Source organism: Neoarius graeffei, chromosome 8 (assembly GCF_027579695.1).
Source record: "Neoarius graeffei isolate fNeoGra1 chromosome 8, fNeoGra1.pri, whole genome shotgun sequence".
In the NCBI taxonomy this organism is placed as follows: domain Eukaryota; kingdom Metazoa; phylum Chordata; class Actinopteri; order Siluriformes; family Ariidae; genus Neoarius; species Neoarius graeffei.
Window position 1 is genome coordinate 73167523 of NC_083576.1, and position 21029 is coordinate 73188551.

Consider the following 21029-nt stretch of genomic DNA (forward strand, 5'->3'; position numbering starts at 1 on the left):
TATTGCATGCCATCATTAAACCCGCTAGAAGGGATTATATAATAATTCCTGATATTTCACTCTGATGACATCACTTCCAGTGTTTTCCTGCTAACTAGATGTGTGCTGTCAAAATGGCAAACTGGTTCAAAATTAAAATTCTTTTGATTAACTTGTGTATTTTTTTTGTGGATGTGTCCATATAATATAAAAAATACACAGTGGCACGAAGATATGAAGTTTACCTTCTTGTGTTGAAAAATATATCACTCGTTCACTTCGCTCACTCGTGAAATATCCATTCACCACTCGAAGATAAACTTCATATCTTCACGCCATCATGTAATATCCTCTATGTATAGCTTGATATGTTAGGATCATACTCAATACTTGGCTTTCAGTTAATTATTTAGTAGAAATGGGTGAAAGGGCCTGGCGACTTGTCCAGGGTGTACCCTGCCTCTTGCCCATAGTCAGCTGGGATAGGATCCAGCTTGCCTGCAACCCTGTACAGGATAAGCGGCTACAGATGATGGATGGGTGAAAGGCTCTTTTGCTTTGAGAATTTAGTTATCTTGAGACAGGCTGCTGATACGTCTATGTGGCAATGCCAGCAACTACAGTATGCTGTTATGCATCATTCCAAGATTAAGTTTATTGAACATATGAAGTTTATCTTCGAGTGGTGAACATAAACACACAAACTATCACAGGATTAACACAGAGACAAACAACCATTCACATTCACATTTATGAGCAATTTAGAGTAACCATTTGACCTAATGTTCTTGGACTGTGGGATGAAACCAGAACACTCGGCGGAAACCCTCGCAGGCACAAAGAGAACATGCAAACTCCACACAGAAAAGCCTGCATTGCCCACAAGGTTCAAACCCAGAACCTTCTTGTTGTGAGGCGACAGTGTTAACCACTGCACCAGCATGCTGCCCAGAGCAGAAATCACTATATAAAATCACATATCCATTGAGTTTAAGCATATATGTTGCTATATGTTTGCAATTTAAAGTCACATTTTTAAACATTATTTTTTTTACTAAGTACTGCAGTTTTTACTAAGGCCGCTACACACCTAGTAGTCCGTTTGCTGAGTCTGAAGTTGAGACCTTTGGTTAAGTTGCTATTTGGTTTCATACAGTGACTTAAACTTGGGGTGGCATGGTGGTGTAGTGGTTAGCACTGTCACCTCACAGCAAGAAGGTTCCAGGTTCAAACCTCATGTCTGTGTGGGTTTCCTCCGGGTTCAAAGACATTGTATTAGCCACTGGGGTTGCACAAGCCAGTGCATACTTAGTGCAGGTTCCAAGCCCTGATTGGGGAGGGTTGAGTCAGGAAGGGCATCAGCATGGGCATCCGGTGAAAAAAATCTATGCCAAAGCAAAAGGGGTTGAAAATCAACTGGGGCTTCCCATGTCGTTGTCAGTAAAGCAACGCTAACTAAACTACAAACATGGCTGATCAAGACTACAATGCCCAAGAGTCACAGCTCCCCCTGTCACCTGAATATTGAACTTAGCTGTTGCTCATTCACAATCAGCAACCGCGCTACTTAAATCTCTCCTTCACACACCTTCAGTGCGAAGTATTGATCTGTGTTGTCCAGCTCATACCAAGCCTTTTAGCTCTCCGCTTGCCTCTTGTTGTTTTGACCCTCACTATCTTCTTTTGACTATGCTTCTTGTCTTTTCTACTTTGCCCTGCTCGACTGACCCTTGCCTGCCTTCTGACCATGACTTTGCTTCATGATTTGGCTTTGTTCTGGTTTGCTTCCTGCTCTACCCTCCAAATATATCCATAAGTGCCTGCACCCTGACAGTCGTGAACTATGTGACAAATCAAATAAATTAAATGAAAACATAATTAAACAAACCAAAAAGAAAAAAAATGGCTGAAAACTTACTCATAAAACCTTTTCATTCATTGGTCAGAAATATGGCAAGAGGAAAAAGGTAATGGGGCAGCACGGTGGTGTAGTGGTTAGCACTGTTGCCTCACAGCAAGAAGGTCCTGGGTTCGAGCCCCATGGCCGACGAGGGCCTTTCTGTGTGGAGTTTGCATGTTCTCCCCGTGTCTGTGTGGGTTTCCTCTGGGTGCTCCGGTTTCCCCCACAGTCCAAAGACATGCAGGTTAGGTTAACTGGTGACTCTAAATTGACCGTAGATGTGAATGGTTGTCTGTGTCTATGTGTCAGCCCTGTGATGATCTGCAGTGCGTTTACATGCACATAGAGAAAATCGAATTTCTGCCGTAGCTCGACTGAAATCGAAGTTCTAAATGACATGGAAACACCTTAGCTCGGCTGAAATTGAACCTAACTGGATTTCTCGTAATCGAGCTACGCGACCTAGATTATGCGATTGTAGCCGAGCTACTTAGTGCATGTAAACCCTATCAAGCTATGTAGTCGAGCTACTTACTTCAGCACTGCCCCTTCCGGGAGTGACGAGACCACAAGCGGGAAACACAACAGCCTTGGTCGGCATGACAACAGTAGTAGTAGCGAGCAGCAGAAGAGGTCAGGAGGAACAAGGAGAACGAACGTCGTCATTCTTCTTGTGAACACGGAACCGATAACTTTGTTTATACTCTTGAATAGCTCTTCTTCATGATGACAACCGGAAGTGTACCAGCATGATGGGGCGTGTAGCGCCACCTGTGGCTTGGGTGCACAATGTACCTCACACAATAGCTCGATTTCCTTGTGTGCATGTAGGATTGGATTTCTCTGGCACCCCTGCTGGGACCCTTAGCTCGATTACCGACAGTAGCTCGATTTGGATGTGCATGTAAACGCACTGCTGGTGACTTGTCCAGGGTGTACCCCGCCTCTCGCCCATAGTCAGCTGGGATAGGCTCCAGCTTGCCTATGACCCTGTAGAACAAAGGTAATGATGACAAAAATGAAACCTGATACACAAAACAAAATTTTTTTTTTAATTTAAATGCAGATAATACTTAATCATATTTCCCTTAATAGTACTTTCTTCAAGGTAATGGATGACTAAGGGATTTTATGTGTGCAACCTTGTATTTATTCAAAAACAGAGTTTCTGGATCCTGCAAAACTTCACACACACACACCCCCACACACAATTTTCAAAGATTACAATTTGCTTGCGTTTAGTTTAAATATTTTCTTTAGATTATTCTTGTAAAGGGTGCCAATAACTTTGGAGTTGATTTTACACATTAACACTAATCCTACCTCTGCTTTTCTTACTTAGCATGGATGGTTTTAAACTGGTCAGACTGAATGAAGTCATCAGAGTGGTGGACGTAGTTATCACCTGCACCGGTAACTTTCTGTAATTTGAATACATTTTGACACCTGTATTTAAAAAAAAATAGTGAATATTGTGAATATCCAGTGGTTCATTCAGTAGCAGTTCTCTCATGTCTTCTCTGAGCACCAGCTGTATTGTGATGTTTGCATTTCCAGGAAATAAAAATGTGGTAACACGAGAGCACATGGATCAGATGAAGAATGGCTGTATTGTGTGTAACATGGGCCACTCCAATACAGAGATTGATGTGGTAAGACCAGAGACGGAGCTTGTACACTTAACAGTTATTCAACGAAATCGAGTCGTACATGAGCTGATAGCTGATGAGGCACATAGTACCGAGTTGTCTATAATCCATGTGCAATGAGATTGAGTGGAATAACTGTTTTATTCTATCCACATTCACTGGATTTTGAGAAACGGAGCATTTTTATTTTTATTTTTTGCAAATTTGACAAATACAAACTTTATACAAAACATCCAACAAAATAATTTCTGCTTAGAATGTACACAAACCGGTGAAATGACAGGAGAAATTTGTGAAAAATGCGATAATAATAATAATTCTTGAAAAATTAAAAAAGATCCGTTCTGACCATCAAATATTTTCATTCCATAATTTTGTTGCCCTTTTTTGTGTATTTTTGGGGGGTTTTGTTTTCGAGTAGTTTTTATTTCATCCTCAGTTGGTTCAGCAAAACTCTCCACCATTTTGTTTTCTCTACTCATGGTATATGAGCTGATATCCTAGTAGTAGAGTAGCTAATCAGAGCATGCGATTGCTCATATACAGTGAATGTGGATAGAATAATTAACAGTTGTTCTCCGAAATCGAGTCGTACATGAGCTGATATCCAACGAAGAGTTTTTATTTCATCCTCAGTTGGTTCAGTAACACAGTCCGACATTTTCTTTTTTTTTTTTGGCAGTTTGGTGCCACCGACTAGGCTGGAGTGTGGAACAGGAGATACTGTGTGTGTGGTGGGGGGACTATATTCTTTTATTTAGCTATTTCTGTTTCTTTTAAATACTTGATGATAAAGTGATGTATCTGACTGGATGTGCTCCCCCATTTTGTTTTTCTCTACTCGTGGTATATGAGCTGATATCCTAGTAGTAGAGTAACCAATCAGAGCGTGTGATTGCTCATATCCAGTGAATGTGGATAGAATAATAAGGGATATACTTGTGTCATGTGTCTTGTGTGACATTTTGCGTAAGCTCAGTGAGAAATTGTTGTCAGGTTAAACTCTGCCAATCCCAGACATCTTCAAAGTAGACGGCCTTTCAATTTCATAAAATAGGTGAAATTTAGTTCCCTCTGAAATTTGGTCATTGTGATGTATGTTTATTTTTGTAATATCTAAAAAAAAAAAAACTAGGCCATTCTGTGGCTGGGAAGTTATTTAATTTGACGGGATTCCTGAACAAATAAGGTGCATGAAATTGCTTGCTTCGTGCAGTCAAGCAGACAGAGGAAGTCCGTGTGCGCATGCGCAGGTTTACCTGAGTCATCGTCATCTTCTTCTTCTTTTGGGTTTTACGGCAGCTGGCATCCACAGTGTTGCATTACTGCCATCTACAGGTTTACCTTTGAGCGTGCACTGGCAGTTCCATCATTCTGTCGCTAAATGAACAGCTGATCACACCAAGGTGCTCGCTGACTGCTGATATTTATTAGTTTGGTCCTGCATTTCCTTTCCTTCGAAACATAATGTCTTTTCTTCTCGCTTTCCATTACTGTAGTCGGTCTTTCACGCTTCATTCACACACTCATGTCCTCCATTTTCCTCTCCTGTTTCAAATTTGTATCCCACAATGCCTTGCGCTAAATGGGGAAAGCCCACCACGTGATGCATGACATAGTATCTTATATTGGGTCATGGTGAAGCAGGAAAAAATAGCGGAGAATTTCAGGCCACGTGGCTCTAAATTCATTAATTGTTCTATTTTTTTTTAAAAACTAATAAAATTGGAAGTCTGTGATTCAAATTCAGTCGCTTTCGGTCCATTAAACAAAAATAATTGGGTGTCAGGGAAAATTCTTTTCATGACCTACACTTGAAAAATCTGAAAGGTAGTCTACCTTTAATATCGTAATATACAGTATGTGTGACGGCCAGTTAAAACCCTTCACATGGTCATATTTTGACATTGGCACTGTGTGAGAAAATGACACATTAATAGGTAGGAAGGTTTAAGGTTTATCTTTAAGAAGTCTGACTGAATTTACTCCCACATTCGTTAAAATGGCTCTTCACTCAAATTGATCTTTGCAGGCAGACTCCAGGTAAGGTTAAAATGGCAGGTTTTTATGGTGAAAAAAAATGAAACCAAGATAAATCATGTGAGATCTTTTTCCACCTTTATTGCAATAAAGCAGCCAACAAAATCTAAGTGAAAAAAGAAAAATATTTTCTGGGAAATAACAATAACCTGGTTGTTTTTAGGTTTCTTAACATTTTGGTTTTATCTGACTCCATGGTCTGCAAAAAGCTTACAAAGCATGTATGGGATCTCGGAGTTGAAGGTCAAGAGAAGGTCATTGTTATTGATCAGAAGAGTGGTAGAAAATTATTTCCAAAACATTAGATGTACCATGGAACACCGCGAAGGCCATCAACAAGGTGAGAACATGGGGTACCACAGTGACGTTACCAATATCGGGACGTCTTTCCAAAATTGACGAAAGGAGAAGAAGAAAATATGTGTGATAGGGTAGCTAGAGGTAAGCCCTTTGTCATGAAAAAAAAAAAAACACATCCAAGCCCAGCTAAATCACCCCAAATCATATGACAAAATATATTATTATTGTCTGATCAGACCAAGGTAAAACACTGAGCATAATTCTAAAAGATATTCTTGGCAAAAAAAAAACCAGCCAGCTTATCACCCAAAGAACACCATACCCACAGTGAAGCATGGTGGCGGCAGCATGATGTTAAGGGGCTGTTTCTTTTCAGCTCTAGGCAAGGTAGAAACAATCATGGACAGCTTTAAATATCAATCTATTTTGGTTTTAAAAGTACAAGCCTTTGTTAGAGAGCTTAAAATTATGAAAAATTTCACCTTCCAGGATGATAACGATCCAAAGCACAAATCCAAGTCCACAAAGGAACGGCTTCAGAAGAAGAACATCAAAGGTTTGGAATGGCCCAGTCAAAGCCCAGGTCTAAATCCTAACCAAAACCTGTGGAATGACTTGAACAGGGCTGTGCACAGGAGATCTCCTCACAATTTGATAGATCCGGCGCTTTTTGCAAGGATGACTGGAATAAAACTGCCAAATCCAGATATGCTAAGTTGCCCAAAAAGAAGGAGTGATGTATTACAATCAAAAGGTGCTTAGATGCATAAGCTATCAAACCCCCACTAATGCATAACATGGGTCTAAATAGACCCGCATTCATTTCCAATGTAATTCCAAGCATTAATGTTATATTCACTCTCAACTTCTAAAACCAATACAATTAATCCCATTATACTTATAAAAGTAATTATTTAGGTACTCCTTAATGTAAGGAAAGTGATTTTTTATTTCTCTACATTTTCAATTTATAAATAAACATGGATTTGGAATTACTACACTAATTTCTAGACATGGGTCTAAAAAGACCCGCATTCGTTTATAATGGAAATGTAAATTGTTGTTGGTTTTTTTCCAGTTACAACTTCCACAATTATTATATTTTAAATAGGAAATGGATTAAAATGTCATAAATTAGGTAGTTTTCTATGTACAACACTATTATTTATTTTATATATTATAAACAAGCACAGACAAATAATTGATCTATTATTGCAGACATGGCTCTAAAGTGACTCACATTAGGAACTAAAATATATTTGCAAGTGTTTCCAGTCAGGAACACAAATACTGCGGACCACTGTTGACCACTGTTGACCTGTTGATTGTGAAGAATCAGAACTTCAAAACTCCAAAATTACATGTAAGTGTTCATGTACATCATTATTTTTGTGAATAACTGTTGTGGGATATAATTATGCAGTATACTACAGAAGTAGAAAGAGAAGAATCACAATTTTACATACGTTGACCTTCACTTGTGAGAAAGGCTAATATTAGCAAGTTAGCTAATCACCAGTTCCACGTTTGGTTTCTGTGGGGACATGACCATGGTGAGTTACGTCCCCAAGAAGAAAAAAGCTGTCGTTCTTCTCAGCACCATGCACGACGACACAGCAGTGGATGAAAGCATGAAAAAAAAAGCCAGAGGTCATACAGTACTACAATAAAACCAAAGGAGGCGTGGATCTCATGGACCAAATGGTCCAAACATACACATCAAAGCGGCGAACAAGGAGGTGGCCTATGGTGCTCTGGCAAAATGTGGTCGATGTTGCTGCTCTGAATGCATTCACTGTTTTTACAGCACATCACCCTGATTATATGGGTGGTGTGCCAAATGCCCGGCGCCTCTTCATCAAGGAATTGGCTCAAGAGCTAATCATGCCTCACATGAGGAGGCGACTGGAGACCAGTCTCCATCTGCAGAAGCATGTCATTCAGGCAATGGAGCCAAACCGTGTCTTGCAGAGTAAGAGAAAGAGGTGCAGCCTGTGTCCCTCTGCACGAGACAAAAAAGTGTCTCACTCATGCTCCCGATGTGCACGGCCTGTGTGCAAAGAACACAAATTCACTCAGGTGATTTGTGAAATGTGCAAGAACTGAGAAAGCTGTAACAATGTAGGTCAATACTGACCTTTTCCCATGATTATATGCAGTTTTACTTAGTGTATTTACATACCAGGTCCGTTTTATAGTGGTTCACTGACATTATCAATTTACTGTTTAGTATTCATATTTTACAATCTCAGTCACAGTCATTTTACTGTTTTACATGTTTTATATTTTAAATGTCATTCAGAAAATAAGTTCTTGTTACAGTAAGTCTTTGAATGAACTCTTTTCATGCAATGCTCCGAGTCAATGTATTGTTTTATACTTTTAAATAATTTAAATATCATAAGTCAGATATGAAATAATTGTAATTTTGAATGATTAAATACATTTTTGCCAAAGAAAATACTGCAAAGAACTGATCCTTGAACAGTATTACATAGAAAATGAAAGCGGGTCTTTTTAGACCCATGTGTCTAAATAATACATAATTATGTAAAATGTCTTCTACTTCAAAGAGTAACCATAAAGTATGAAAATTAAGTATTGGTGCTGGGAATAAATACTCCATAAATCATAAAAAGATGCATTATTGCATGAGGAATCAAGATCATTTTACAATATAGCTAAGAAAAACTAAGCCTTTGGTGAAATTGCATAGAAAATGAATACGGGTCTTTTTAGACCCATGTTATGCATTAAAGGGGTATTAACAAAAAAGGTATTTTTACGTAAAATGCAATGATGCCAAAAATGAAATGAAGCTTTCTAAGGGACATAAACAAGTCAATTGAGGAATTTATGGAGTGCTGAGCAAAAAAAAATGTATTATGTTAAAGATATAGAAAATTTTAAACTCTGCCGGGTCTATTTAGACCCATCTTATGCATTAAAGGGTTTTAAGAAAGTATTAGTTAAGGCATGTGCACACTTTTGCGATCAGGCTATTGTAACAATTTTCATTTTTTTTCCCCTAAAATGTTTCTGCTTTTTTGAGTTTAATTTTTTGGTTGCTGCATCGCATCACATCACAAGTGGAAAAAGACCTGATCTGATTCAGTTATTTATCAAGACGTTTTTTTGTTTGTTTGTTTCTTACATCGCAAAAACATTTTATACCGGGGTGTGTCGTCTTTTATATACACTGTAAATCACATAATTTACATGAAATTTTGCTAAAATATATTTGTTTAAATATGTTCTTTTAATTATTATAACTTTCATATGATTTGAATGCTAATCTTCGTTTTAATGAATGTTTTCATAATTTTTTAATACGTAAACATTAATATACATATACTTTTGTTGTTATAATTTATTATTTGTTCATATTATGTTTTTAATTGTTAGAGCATTGAAATTCTGTGAAATGCTTTGAAATGTATTATTATTATTATTATTATTATTATTATTATGTATATAATGTTCTGGGCAGAAAAAGTGATTTCAGTCAAAACCCATCATTATCCCCTGCCCAAATGAAGTTTGGCGGGGGATATAGAAACGGGTTCCAACCATCCGTCCGTCCATCCGGTCATGTTTTCATTTCCAGGCCATATCTTTCAAACTACTGAAGATATCTTCATGAAACCTTGTATACATATCAAGCAATATGTGAACTGGTGCCTTTTGCTAGTTTGGATTTATTTTTTTTAAAAAGTCTTTTTTCAAAATTTTACATGAATAGATTTTGACTTAGTTTCTAAGAGCAAAATATCCTACTTTATTGAAATTCATTGATAAAAATCTAATTTACAATATATATAAACTCTTAAGAATTAAAAACACCATATTTACAAATTACCAAAGGAAAAAAATAATTATTAAATAAAGAACAAAACTGGAAAAGAAAAAAAACCTATCTAATATCAGCAAGATTGGCATTAACAGTAAAATCCAATAAAAATTCATATTCATTGTTTTTAAAGAAAGGAGTGCGTGAACCTCTAATGCACATTATTACTGCTTTCAAAATTTCAAAAGATAACTTGGTTCTTATGTAAGTCATTGTATCTGCATAGCCTTGCCCGGTTTTATTTGCTAATTTCTCAGCAAGAGTTTTAAGGAAGATCTGGCTTTCAACGCCCATTCCGCCATTAGTTCCAAAAATTAAAGGTGTGAAAGAACCCATTTCCATGTCTAGAATCCTTTGTTGGTACTTTCTTTTCTTTTCTTGTTCCTGCTCCTTGAAGATTGTTGAGGTTGTCTTGTTCTGGTTACACTTGGAGTTTACATGCGAGACTCGTACATCGAAAAATGCTGTAACTCCTCGTTGCCAGAAACCCCCAGCTTTAATGTCCAGGCGTGCATCTTGACTTGTAGTTGTAGATTTTAGATCAAAGTGTTCTTCATTTAATGGAATCAGCTGAGGCTCAGCTTGGACATTATGGCAAACTTTGCTCAATAGTGTAATTAAGAAATCACGTACATTATCATGTCTTTGGGCAATAAAGCCTCCCTTCTTGCAAGATAAGGCATGATTGACATTGAAGGATGAGCCACATGGACAGGTCTGTGATAAATCGCTTAGCGACATATTGTATCGTAGGCGCAAAGCATTCCTGAACTCTTGTTTATTCAGAACTAGACCTTGGCTTTCATAGGGTATAGCATTTAGCCAGGAACTGGCACCTTTATCTCGTGCTTGGGTGACTTGCCTGAGCAGAGGCTGTGGGAGCAAAGCGTCGATTTCTTCAACTTTAGATTTAAGGTTTCCCAATTTGAGGGATTGATGTTGTTTCTTTGCTGCTTCAGCTTCCGGGGGTACGATGGAGCTTTGGGCTCTGATTGATTCGACATGACAGGCTGTAATTGCCTTTGAGGCAGCGTACTGCTGTGGTGACTCCTCTTTCAGATTAGGCATTCCCAAACCTCCTAGCGAAGGCGGCACCTTGACAATTTGCAAGACTTTGGGTGGTAGAGGCTCAACTTGTCCAAACAGCCCAGGCAGGAGAATTTCATCAATTATCTCATCAATAGGGTTCATGTAGTCTTCAAACAAGTCTATTGTCCTCATAAAGTATGTAAATTTATTCTTGAACCCTTTGCTGAAAGCAACATAGGCAGATTGCGGTTGGTTCTTTGCTATCTCAGCTAGTGTTTCGAGCTCTGCTCTCCAGTTGGCAATCTTTTCCTCACAAAACGTATCCTTGAAGTTTTTAGATCCAATTACTGCTCCGAGATGATGTTTGCCTTCACAAGTTATGTTGACATCCTCTCCAAATATCAGCTTCGCTTCATTAGACAGAGATTCAGATTTTGTGATCAGCCAGCTTTTTGAACCATTAACTATATAACCATACTTTTGGCCTTCTTTTACTATAAATTTAAACCAATTGGAAAGAGATGCAGTAGTTCCAGCTCCTGCTGAATTGTCAGCCAACCACACCTGTTTCACCGACGGTATTTCGTTTCTCAGTGTCTCAATAATGATTGATGTATTAACTGAGTACCATGGCATTGCTAGAGGGTCACCTTGGGTTGTGCCTTCTTGCGACAAAATCCACCGCATATGAAAAGCCTTGATGGATTTCTATATGTGTTGATGACATATAAAGATATTTCTTTAAATATAATGCGGATGTTATGCATAGCCGTCGATCGGTTCATCTGGTTTCTAAGAGCAATGTTCGTTTCCAGAGCATATATCCAAAACTGTCCATGATACGGATTTGAAACTTGGTATACATGTTAACAAGGTGATGTCGATGTGCCTTTTCATGCTAAGAAATTTGAGAAATTTTAATTTTTCATGTTTTCATGGAAACAATTTCAGACTTAGTCTCTCAGGTTAGTCTTAGGGGTAGGTTTTGTTTCCGGAGCAGAACTTGAAAACTATGAGTGGTATGGTCTTGAAAGTTGGTATATGTGTTGATTATGTAACGTATATGTGCCTTTCGATACTAAGAAATGAGAGAAATTGTAATTTTTAGCTCACCTGGACCAAAGGTCCAGTGGGTTTATGTCATGGGCTGCTGAGGTCGGTGTAAAGAGGTAGGGTTGGTTTCCTGCAGCAGAACTTGAAAAATGTGACAAATAATATCTTGAAACTTGGTATATAGGGCGGGGGATATAGAGGACTCCGTCTTCTTGTTTTGAGCCTTGAATTCAGCAACATCATCACCACATTAGGTTATACTGCTGATAGAGCCGATCATGGTTGAGCTGCTTGATTGCCTGAATATGAACTCTGTTCTCAGGCCAGTCTGATGACACCAGAGCTGACTTGGCAGCGTGTAAGAATGCATGTGGATCACATCATCTGGCCAGGAGGCAAAACCATAGTGCTACTGGCAGAGGTGAGAGTTACACTGTCAACAAATAAACAGAATGACTACTAATAAGACTCAACTTTATAGACTCGGGATATTTTAGATTTACAACTGACAATCAGCTATCTGATTCAAGGGTCGGCTGCTTAACCTGAGCTGCTCTGCTGTGCCTGTTTTTGTGTTGTCCATTACAGAAACAACTCAGGTATGTGTGTAGGTTCAAAATATTGTTCCTTAAATGTCTTGTTTCTTATGTTGAGGAGGTGTTGAAAGAATTGAAAGAAAATGAGTTTTTAAAAAAACCCACCAAATCTTTGCTGTATCTTTAGGCTTTGGCATTGATTGAGCTGTTTAATGCACCTGAGGGACATTATAAACGAAACATTTACTCATTTCCTAAAAAGATAGGTAAGACACGCAATTAATAGTAACATCCTTCCTTATGTTTTGCCATGCAAAAGACCTCAACGATGTACTCTGCACTTTCAGATGAGTATGTAGCACTTCTGCACCTCCAGAGCTTTGATGCACATCTAACCGAACTTACAGATGAGCAGGCCAAGTACCTGGGTGTGAACAAGAACGGCCCCTTTAAGCCAAACTATTACAGGTAAGAATAAAACAGCACTGAATAAAAATATTTTTTAAAAAGAATCTTTATCCACTGTTATATTTTAGATCAGCCCTGTCTAATATTATCTGCAATGCAGCTGGGTCTGTCTGAGGATCCTCCAGATTGTTGACACCACTTTGTTAGATCCTATATCTTATCTACAATCCCCATCACACACATTATATATTTTGTATTTCTGTTATCATTCTCTGATATGAAATATTTTTGCAGGTATTAAGCTGTCAAGAGGGTCAACACACACCACAAGGGATCCAAAATGGAGACAAGCCTCAGAGGATAGTCCATTTTGTTATTTCCTTCAAACTGGAACTTTTGATTGGATTTGATTTGATTTATTTGGCAATAATACAGTACATAAAAATGATAAACGTAACAAAATAATCCAAAATAAATGAGTATAAAAAATACATAAAATACAAAATACTGTAGATATTGCCGGGGATAGCACAAAAAAAAATTAAAAACTTATTTCCATTGTGCTCCCCATAATACAAGATGTGACATGAAAGAGAGATATAAACCTAATACTAATAAAAATATATGAAAATTTATAAAAAATAAAATCGTTATTCTCAATAGAAGTCATAACATTATACATATAAGACTTAACATTTTTCTTAAAATTTAACAAAGATTGACAAGAATTGACTCAAGTAGAAGGAAGACTATTCCATAACTGAGCACCAGTGATACAAAATGAAAACTTACCAAATGCACAAAAATGAGGAATGACAAGTGAATGTTGACTAGAATGAGTATTATGAGAATGTCTTCTTGAGATGGAAAGGAATTGGTCAGAAACGTACTAAGGAGACATCCCATCAAGCACTCGGTATATATGATTTAGTTTTAATTGCTCTACTCTACATCGGATAAGGAGCCACCCTGAGATTTTGAAGTGATGTACTGAACTGATGTACATTCTGAACCTCATCTCATCTCATTATCTCTAGCCGCTTTATCCTGTTCTACAGGGTCGCAGGCAAGCTGGAGCCTATCCCAGCTGACTACGGGCGAAAGGCGGGGTACACCCTGGACAAGTCGCCAGGTCATCACAGGGCTGACACATAGACACAGACAACCATTCACATTCACACCTACGGTCAATTTAGAGTCACCAGTTAACCTAACCTGCATGTCTTTGGACTGTGGGGGAAACCGGAGCACCTGGACGAAACCCACGTGGACACGGGGAGAACATGAAAACTCCGGACAGAAAGGCCCTCGCCGGCCACGGGGCTCGAACCGGGACCTTCTTGCTGTGAGGCGACAGCGCTAACCACTACACCACCGTGCCGCCCCATTCTGAACCTATTTATTTCAATTCTTGCATAAATATCTTCAAATATTTAACAGTTGTTCCATGAAATCGAGTCGTACATGAGCTGATAGCCGACGAGGCGCATAGTGCTGTGTTGTCTATAAGCCATGTACGACGAGATTGAGTGGAATAATTGTTTTATTCTATCCACATTCACTGGATTTTGAGAAATAGAGCATTTTTTTATTTTTCGCAAATTTGGTAGATAACTTTATACAAAACATCTGACAAAATCATTTCCGCTTAGAATGTAAACAAACGAGTGAAATGACAGTAGCAATTTGTGAAAAATTCGACAATAATGCTTGAAAAATTAAAAAAAAAAGATACATCCTTGGGCGGCACGGTGGTGTAGTGGTTAGCACTGTTGCCTCACAGCAAGAAGGTCCGGGTTCGAGCCCCGTGGCCGACGAGGGCCTTTCTCTGCGGAGTTTGCATGTTCTCCCCGTGTCCGCGTGGGTTTCCTCCGGGTGCTCCGGTTTCCCCCACAGTCCAAAGACATGCAGGTTAGGTTAATGGGTGACTCTAAATTGACCGTAGGTGTGAATGTGAGTGTGAATGGTTGTCTGTGTCTATGTGTCAGCCCTGTGATGACCTGGTGACTTGTCCAGGGTATACCCTGCCTCTTGCCCGTAGTCAGCTGGGCTAGGCTCCAGCTTATCCCTGCACAGGATATGCGGCTACAGATAATGGATGGATGGAGATACGTTCTTACCATCAAATACTTTTATTCCTTATTTTGTTGCTTTATTTTTTGTGGTTTTGTTTTGGAGTTGTTTTTATTTCATCCTCGGTTGGTTCAGCAACACGCTCCACCATTCTGTTTTTCTCTACTCACAGTATATGAGCTGATATCCTAGTAGTAGAGTAGCCAATCAGAGCATGCAATTGCTCATATCCAGTGAACATGGATAGAATAATATCAGTTTTTCCGGTGGTTGAAGATTTCTTGTGCAACTGACTTCAATGCTTAAAATACTTGTGTATTTATCAATTGTAACTGGGTTGCCTATTAAGACCTCATTCAATAGTGCTGACATGTGTACTGTTTTTCTTTGATTCTTGAGTGCTTGAATCTGTACCCAAGACCGATTGTGGGTTTATTTTACGTAGGTTTGAGCCTCATCATAACAGGGTTGCTTCCATGCAGTAGAATTCCTTCTGAACAGCAGATTAATTTCTTACACATCACTTTTGTGCACACGAGTTTGCAAAATGGCCAGCACTAGGTTTATCCTTTTATCTCATCTCATCTCAGCTCATCTCATCTCATTATCTCTAGCCGCTTTATCCTTCTACAGGGTCGCAGGCAAGCTGGAGCCTATCCCAGCTGAGGAAACCCACGCGGAAACCGGAGGAAACCCACGCGGACACGGGGAGAACATGCAAACTCCACACAGAAAGGCCCTCGCCGGCCATGGGGCTCGAACCCGGACCTTCTTGCTGTGAGGCGACAGCACTAACCACTACACCACCGTGCCACCCTTATCCTTTTATTTTATTGAAATTTTTTAATGATTATTTTCCTTTGGTATGAAAAATAGAGAACAGTACTTTTTGCTGTCATGACACATCATCAGGCAGGAATATCTCCAAATGAAGATCCGTTTTTCTATGTCATGTTAGTTGGGACAAAATGTGAATTTTTCACAATGCTCTCAGTGCAAATAATCACTGCACAAAAGGTGAGCTAATTACACATTACAATACTCCAGTCCTATAAAGGTCTGGTTTCATATCTCAGTAAGGCATTTTGTCTCTTCCATTCATGATTCATGATAATATCCTTTTCCCTGTCATCACGAAACATGAAACAGGAAGTAACATGATAAGTTGCGCCAATCGAGTGATTCATCATGCAGTGCTCACAGTGGCTCGATTCGCTTCCATGCCTGATGAGGCACCACGGTTCGGTGGAAGTAAACCCCAGACTGCATCCCAATACTCCTGTCCTTTCCTAACCACTTTATGAAGGAGAATTCATAAGGACGTTGGAAAAGACAAGCGTAGTGCTAAGAGAATCCAATTTCACTTACACTAGGCTATGTAAAGCAATTACGTGACAGTTGATGTTATTGACGTGGGTCTGCTGTATGAATCTGCATTGTTGTGAAGATGGCCGACAAAAAGTGCAGCTTCGTCTCGCATGTTCTTAATATGTTGTTTCATGTAGGCTATATAAATGTGCATGAAAAATGTTACTTCATTACCAAGGTCAGAATTAACAAAATGAACAAAGAAAGCACGGCTTGGGGTCCGACCACATCGGCTTCTGAATATGGAATTTTCCCAGAATGATCAGAAGCTGGGCGGCACGGTGGTGTAGTGGTTAGCGCTGTCGCCTCACAGCAAGAAGGTCCTGGGTTCGAGCCCCGTGGCCAGCGAGGGCCTTTCTGTGCGGAGTTTGCATGTTCTCCCCGTGTCCGCGTGGGTTTCCTACGGGTGCTCCGGTTTCCCCCACAGTCCAAAGACATGCAGGTTAGGTTAACTGGTGACTCTAAATTGACCGTAGGTGTGAATGTGTGTGTGAATGGTTGTCTGTGTCTATGTGTCAGCCCTGTGATGACCTGGCGACTTGTCCAGGGTGTACCCCGCCTTTCGCCTGTAGTCAGCTGGGATAGGCTCCAGCTTGCCTGCGACCCTGTAGAAGGATAAAGCGGCTAGAGATAATGAGATGAGATGATCAGAAGCTGAAGTACGGTAGATAACTAATATTACTATCCAAAACACTGAACACAAAATATATCACGTCAATCTGTCTAATAGTACCCATTGCATTACAGGCATTTAGCAGTCTGTCTTATCCAGAACAACATACAACATACCCAGAGCAGCCTGGGGAGTAGTTGGGGGTTAGGTTCCTTGCTCAAGGGCACTTCAGCCATTCATGTTGGTCCAGGGAATCGAATCAGCAACCTTTTTGTCCTAAAGCTGCTTCTTTAACCATTAGGTCATGGATTTCCCCATTTTTACCCATTTTTCTATTTCTAAAGTTTTGCATATCTGTCCAAAATACATTTGAATGACCACAGTGGAAAAAAATAAATTGTGTCTCTGTTTAAATAAAAAAAGCCCCCACACAATTATAGTTTATATTTAGCTTAAATCTTTCCAATACTTCTATCACCCATGTTAGAAGACCAAATGAACTTTGCTGCAGGAAGTGTAACACAGTCCAAAGTATTTCTGATGTGTTCCTGTGATTCCTGTTACTCCATGGTTTATTCTGAATATCAATATATCCAATAAAAAATGCTTATTAACAATCTTACTTTCTATGTGATTGCAATTCTTGACAACGGAAGACAACCTGTTTGCGTGAATGGTGCTCTGATGGTGCATTGCATTAAATGTTGCTGGAATTCGACAAGGAATTGTTGGGCGGCATTCTCTCCTTTCCTTTTGTAAAGGATCCTCGATGTCTTTCAAAGACATTGCCTTCGTATCATGATGAATATCAAACGGCAGGAGCATATCAGCAATGAAGACCTGTATGCTAAGGCTCAAGAGAAACAATTCTCCTAAGCAGTCAAGGAGAGACGGCAACATTTGCTAGATCACCAGCTTCATCGTCCCAAGACAGATCTAATTACAAAATTTGCTCTATGGGTCCTGGAACATGTTCAATGCTCAAGAGGCGGGAAGAGAATGCTATATCCAAAGTACATCGCAAAGATCTTACATCCAGACTCTGAGGTGCTTCTTACAACATGCGAGCTACAGAGAGCAGCACAGGACCATACAGCATAGAGGAAGGTTGTGGCTGCCGCTTGTGGAACACGGTTCCCCTGTGATCGGCAGATGACTATGATGAAGATGAGGGTTTAGTGTACCCTATCCTAAAGGAGGAAAGGAAGCACTGAAGTTGGTTTCCGTAGCATTTAAAGAACTCAACCAGCTCTTAATCATAGCTGCTACTTAGATACTGTAGGGTCATTAAACTTGGTTAGGAACCTTTCTAAGGCTATAGTCACACTACAACTCATGATGTTTTGTGATGGGTTATCAATAAAAATTAGGTGTTTGGTGGTGATGCTTCCCCGAGCTTTGAAAAGTGTTCCCAAACCCATCTGCGAGTATTCGCCGCTTAGTTTGCTGATGAAAACATTGCCACCAAATTTCAGTGCATGGATTGAAATTTTTCGCAATGTTTCTGGCCACTCACAAGGCAGAGAGACACCAAAAAACAACTTACAAAGCTTGGAGAACATTTGCCGTGCATTGCAAGATTGGTGGCCATGCGACCAATTTTTCATCACCAAGTATTCATAAACCCATCACGAGCTGTAGTGTAACCAGGGCCGAAGCAAAAAAGGCTTTTGGAACACAGCCCCAGACCACCATTTTCAAGAGGACCAGAGATTTTCCTGGACCACTCCTGAACTAGAAATCAGCTTCCAAACATATCAAACTTTTCAGGAAAAAGGCCCTAAATCAGTGTGGAAATGTTGCACATACAAATGTGATGCACAAGAAAAGGCTGATTGGATGAAAAGATTTAAAGGTGAAGGGCAGCACGGTGGTGTAGTGGTTAGCACTGTTGCCTCACAGCAAGAAGGTCCTGGGTTTAAGCCCAGCAGCCGACGAGGGCCTTTCTGCGTGGAGTTTGCATGTTCTCCCCGTGTCCGTGTGGGTTTCCTCCGGGTGCTCCGGTTTCCCCCACAGTCCAAAGACATGCAGGTTAGGTTAACTGGTGACTCTAAATTACCCGTAAGTGTGAATATGAGTGTGAATGGTTGGTTGGTTGGTTGTGTCTATGTGTTAGCCCTGCAATGACCTGGTGACTTGTCCAGGGTGTACCCCGCCTCTCACCCATAGTCAGCTGGGATAAGCTCCAGCTTGCCCGTGACCTTGCACGGGATAAGCGGCTACAGATAATGGATGGATGGATTTAAAGGTGGCCTATTGTGTCACTTTTTGACCTCTGTGGCTGTCTATATTCCATACTGGGTTTTTTTTCACACCATCAATGGCAAGAGTTGCTGGCACTGGCTAATACTCATGCCATCTTTTTATTGGTATCAGCTGTTCCTCAGTCCCAGCTTCCCTATAAAAGCTTTGAACCCATCACTCCACAATAAAAATGTTGTTAATTAGGACTGACACATGAGTCACTCTCAAAGCACTACCTACCTTGGCATGAAGGTTTTATCTGCTGTGTAATGTTTTGTATGTCATATCGTGTCAAACGTGATGGTGAAAAAATGCTTCAAACTTTTCAAGCTAGAGCTTCCAAGGTGTCAAAAGTACATAGAACTGAGTAGAATACATTCACTGGCCACTTTAATAGGGGCTTGTTCTTGATTCTAAGACCCCTGTTCTTGGCTGCAGGAGCTGAACCCAGTGTTGTCTTCTGCTGTTACATGCTGAGATGCTTTTCAGCTCACTGCAGTTGTAAAGAGTTGCTATGAGTTACTATATGCTTCCTGGCAGCTCAAACCAAATCTATGCTGAGTTTCCCAAAAGCAACGTAGCACAAAGATCATCGTTAAATGGTAGAGCGAGCAACACAATGAACACTCTCTCCTAGTTAAGATGCACTTAGTGTTAAGCGGCTTTTGGGAAACGCACCACTGGCCGTTTTCCTCTGACCTCTCATCAAGAAGACGTTCCCACCCACAGAACTGTCACTTAGTCAATGTTTTTCGCACCATTCTGTGTAGAGACTGTTGTGTATGAAAATCCCAGGAGATCAGCAGTTTCTGAAATACTCAAACCAGGACATACAGTGCTCAGCGTAAATGAGTACACCCCCTTTGAAAAGTAACATTTTAAACAATATCTCAATGAACACAAACAATTTCCAAAATGTTGAAAAGACAAAGTTTAATATAACATCTGTTTAACTTATAACGGGAAAAAGTAAGGTTAATAATATAACTTAGATTACACATTTTTCAGTTATACTCAAATTAGGGTGGTGCAAAAATGAGTACATTCCACAAAAAAAACTACTACATCTAGTACTTTGTATGGCCTCCATGATTTTTAACGACAGCACCAAGTCTTCTAGGCATGGAATGAACAAGTTGGTGACATTTTGCAACATCAATCTTTTTTCCATTCTTCAACAATGACCTCTTTTATTGACTGGATGCGGGATGGAGAGTGATGCTCAACTTGTCTCTTCAGAATTCCCCAAAGAAAATAATTTCTTTCCACCACAAAGGTGAAGGCTACAAGAAGATCAGCAAAGCTTTACTTATCAGTCAGAATACTGTGCCAAAAGTGGTACAAAAATTTAAGAAAAATGGAACTGCAACCATCTCACAGAGACGTCCAAGTTGTCCACGGAAGTTAACACCTCGACAGGAGTGTCTTCTGATGAGAAGGGTTGAAGAAAATCAGCATGCAAGTTCAGTGCAGTTATCTAAAGAAGTAGAAAGCCAAACTGGGGTGACTATTTCCCGTGACACAATACGGCGTACACTGCAGAGGAATGGCATGCATGGATGCCGTCCACGAAAGAAGCCTCTCCTAAAGCCCAGGCACAAAAAAGCCCGCCTAGAGTTTGCCAGGGCCCATGCTGACAAAGATGAAGACTACTGGGACTCTATACTCTGGAGTGATGAGACCAAGATAAATGTTTTTGGAACTGATTGCTTCAAAACTGTATGGCGTCGCAAAGGTGAGGAATACAAAGAAAACTGCATGGTGCCTACAGTGAAACATGGTGGTGGCAGTGTCCTTATGTGGGGCTGCATGAGTGCTGCTGGTGTCGGGGAGCTGCATTTCATTGATGGCATCATGAATTCACAGATGTATTGCTCTATACCGAAAGAGAAGATGTTACCATCACTCCGTGCCCTTGGTCGTCGTGCACTTTTCCAACATGACTAAACACACATCTAAGGCCACTGTTGGATTTCTGAAGAAGAAC

The 21029-nt window shown here is 39.9% G+C and overlaps 1 protein-coding gene across 1 annotated transcript in view; it reads left to right on the plus strand.

The window, feature by feature from the left end:
* The window catches only part of ahcyl2a (adenosylhomocysteinase like 2a), a 49856-nt gene extending 37048 nt beyond the window's left edge, over positions 1-12808 (plus strand). Inside the window, exons 11-16 of the mRNA XM_060926740.1 lie at positions 3222-3292; positions 3437-3531; positions 12123-12221; positions 12331-12399; positions 12524-12602; positions 12684-12808. Coding sequence (XP_060782723.1) covers positions 3222-3292; positions 3437-3531; positions 12123-12221; positions 12331-12399; positions 12524-12602; positions 12684-12808 — 538 coding nt within the window. The remainder of the gene's footprint in view (positions 1-3221; positions 3293-3436; positions 3532-12122; positions 12222-12330; positions 12400-12523; positions 12603-12683) is intronic.
* The last annotated feature ends 8221 nt before the right edge of the window (positions 12809-21029 follow it).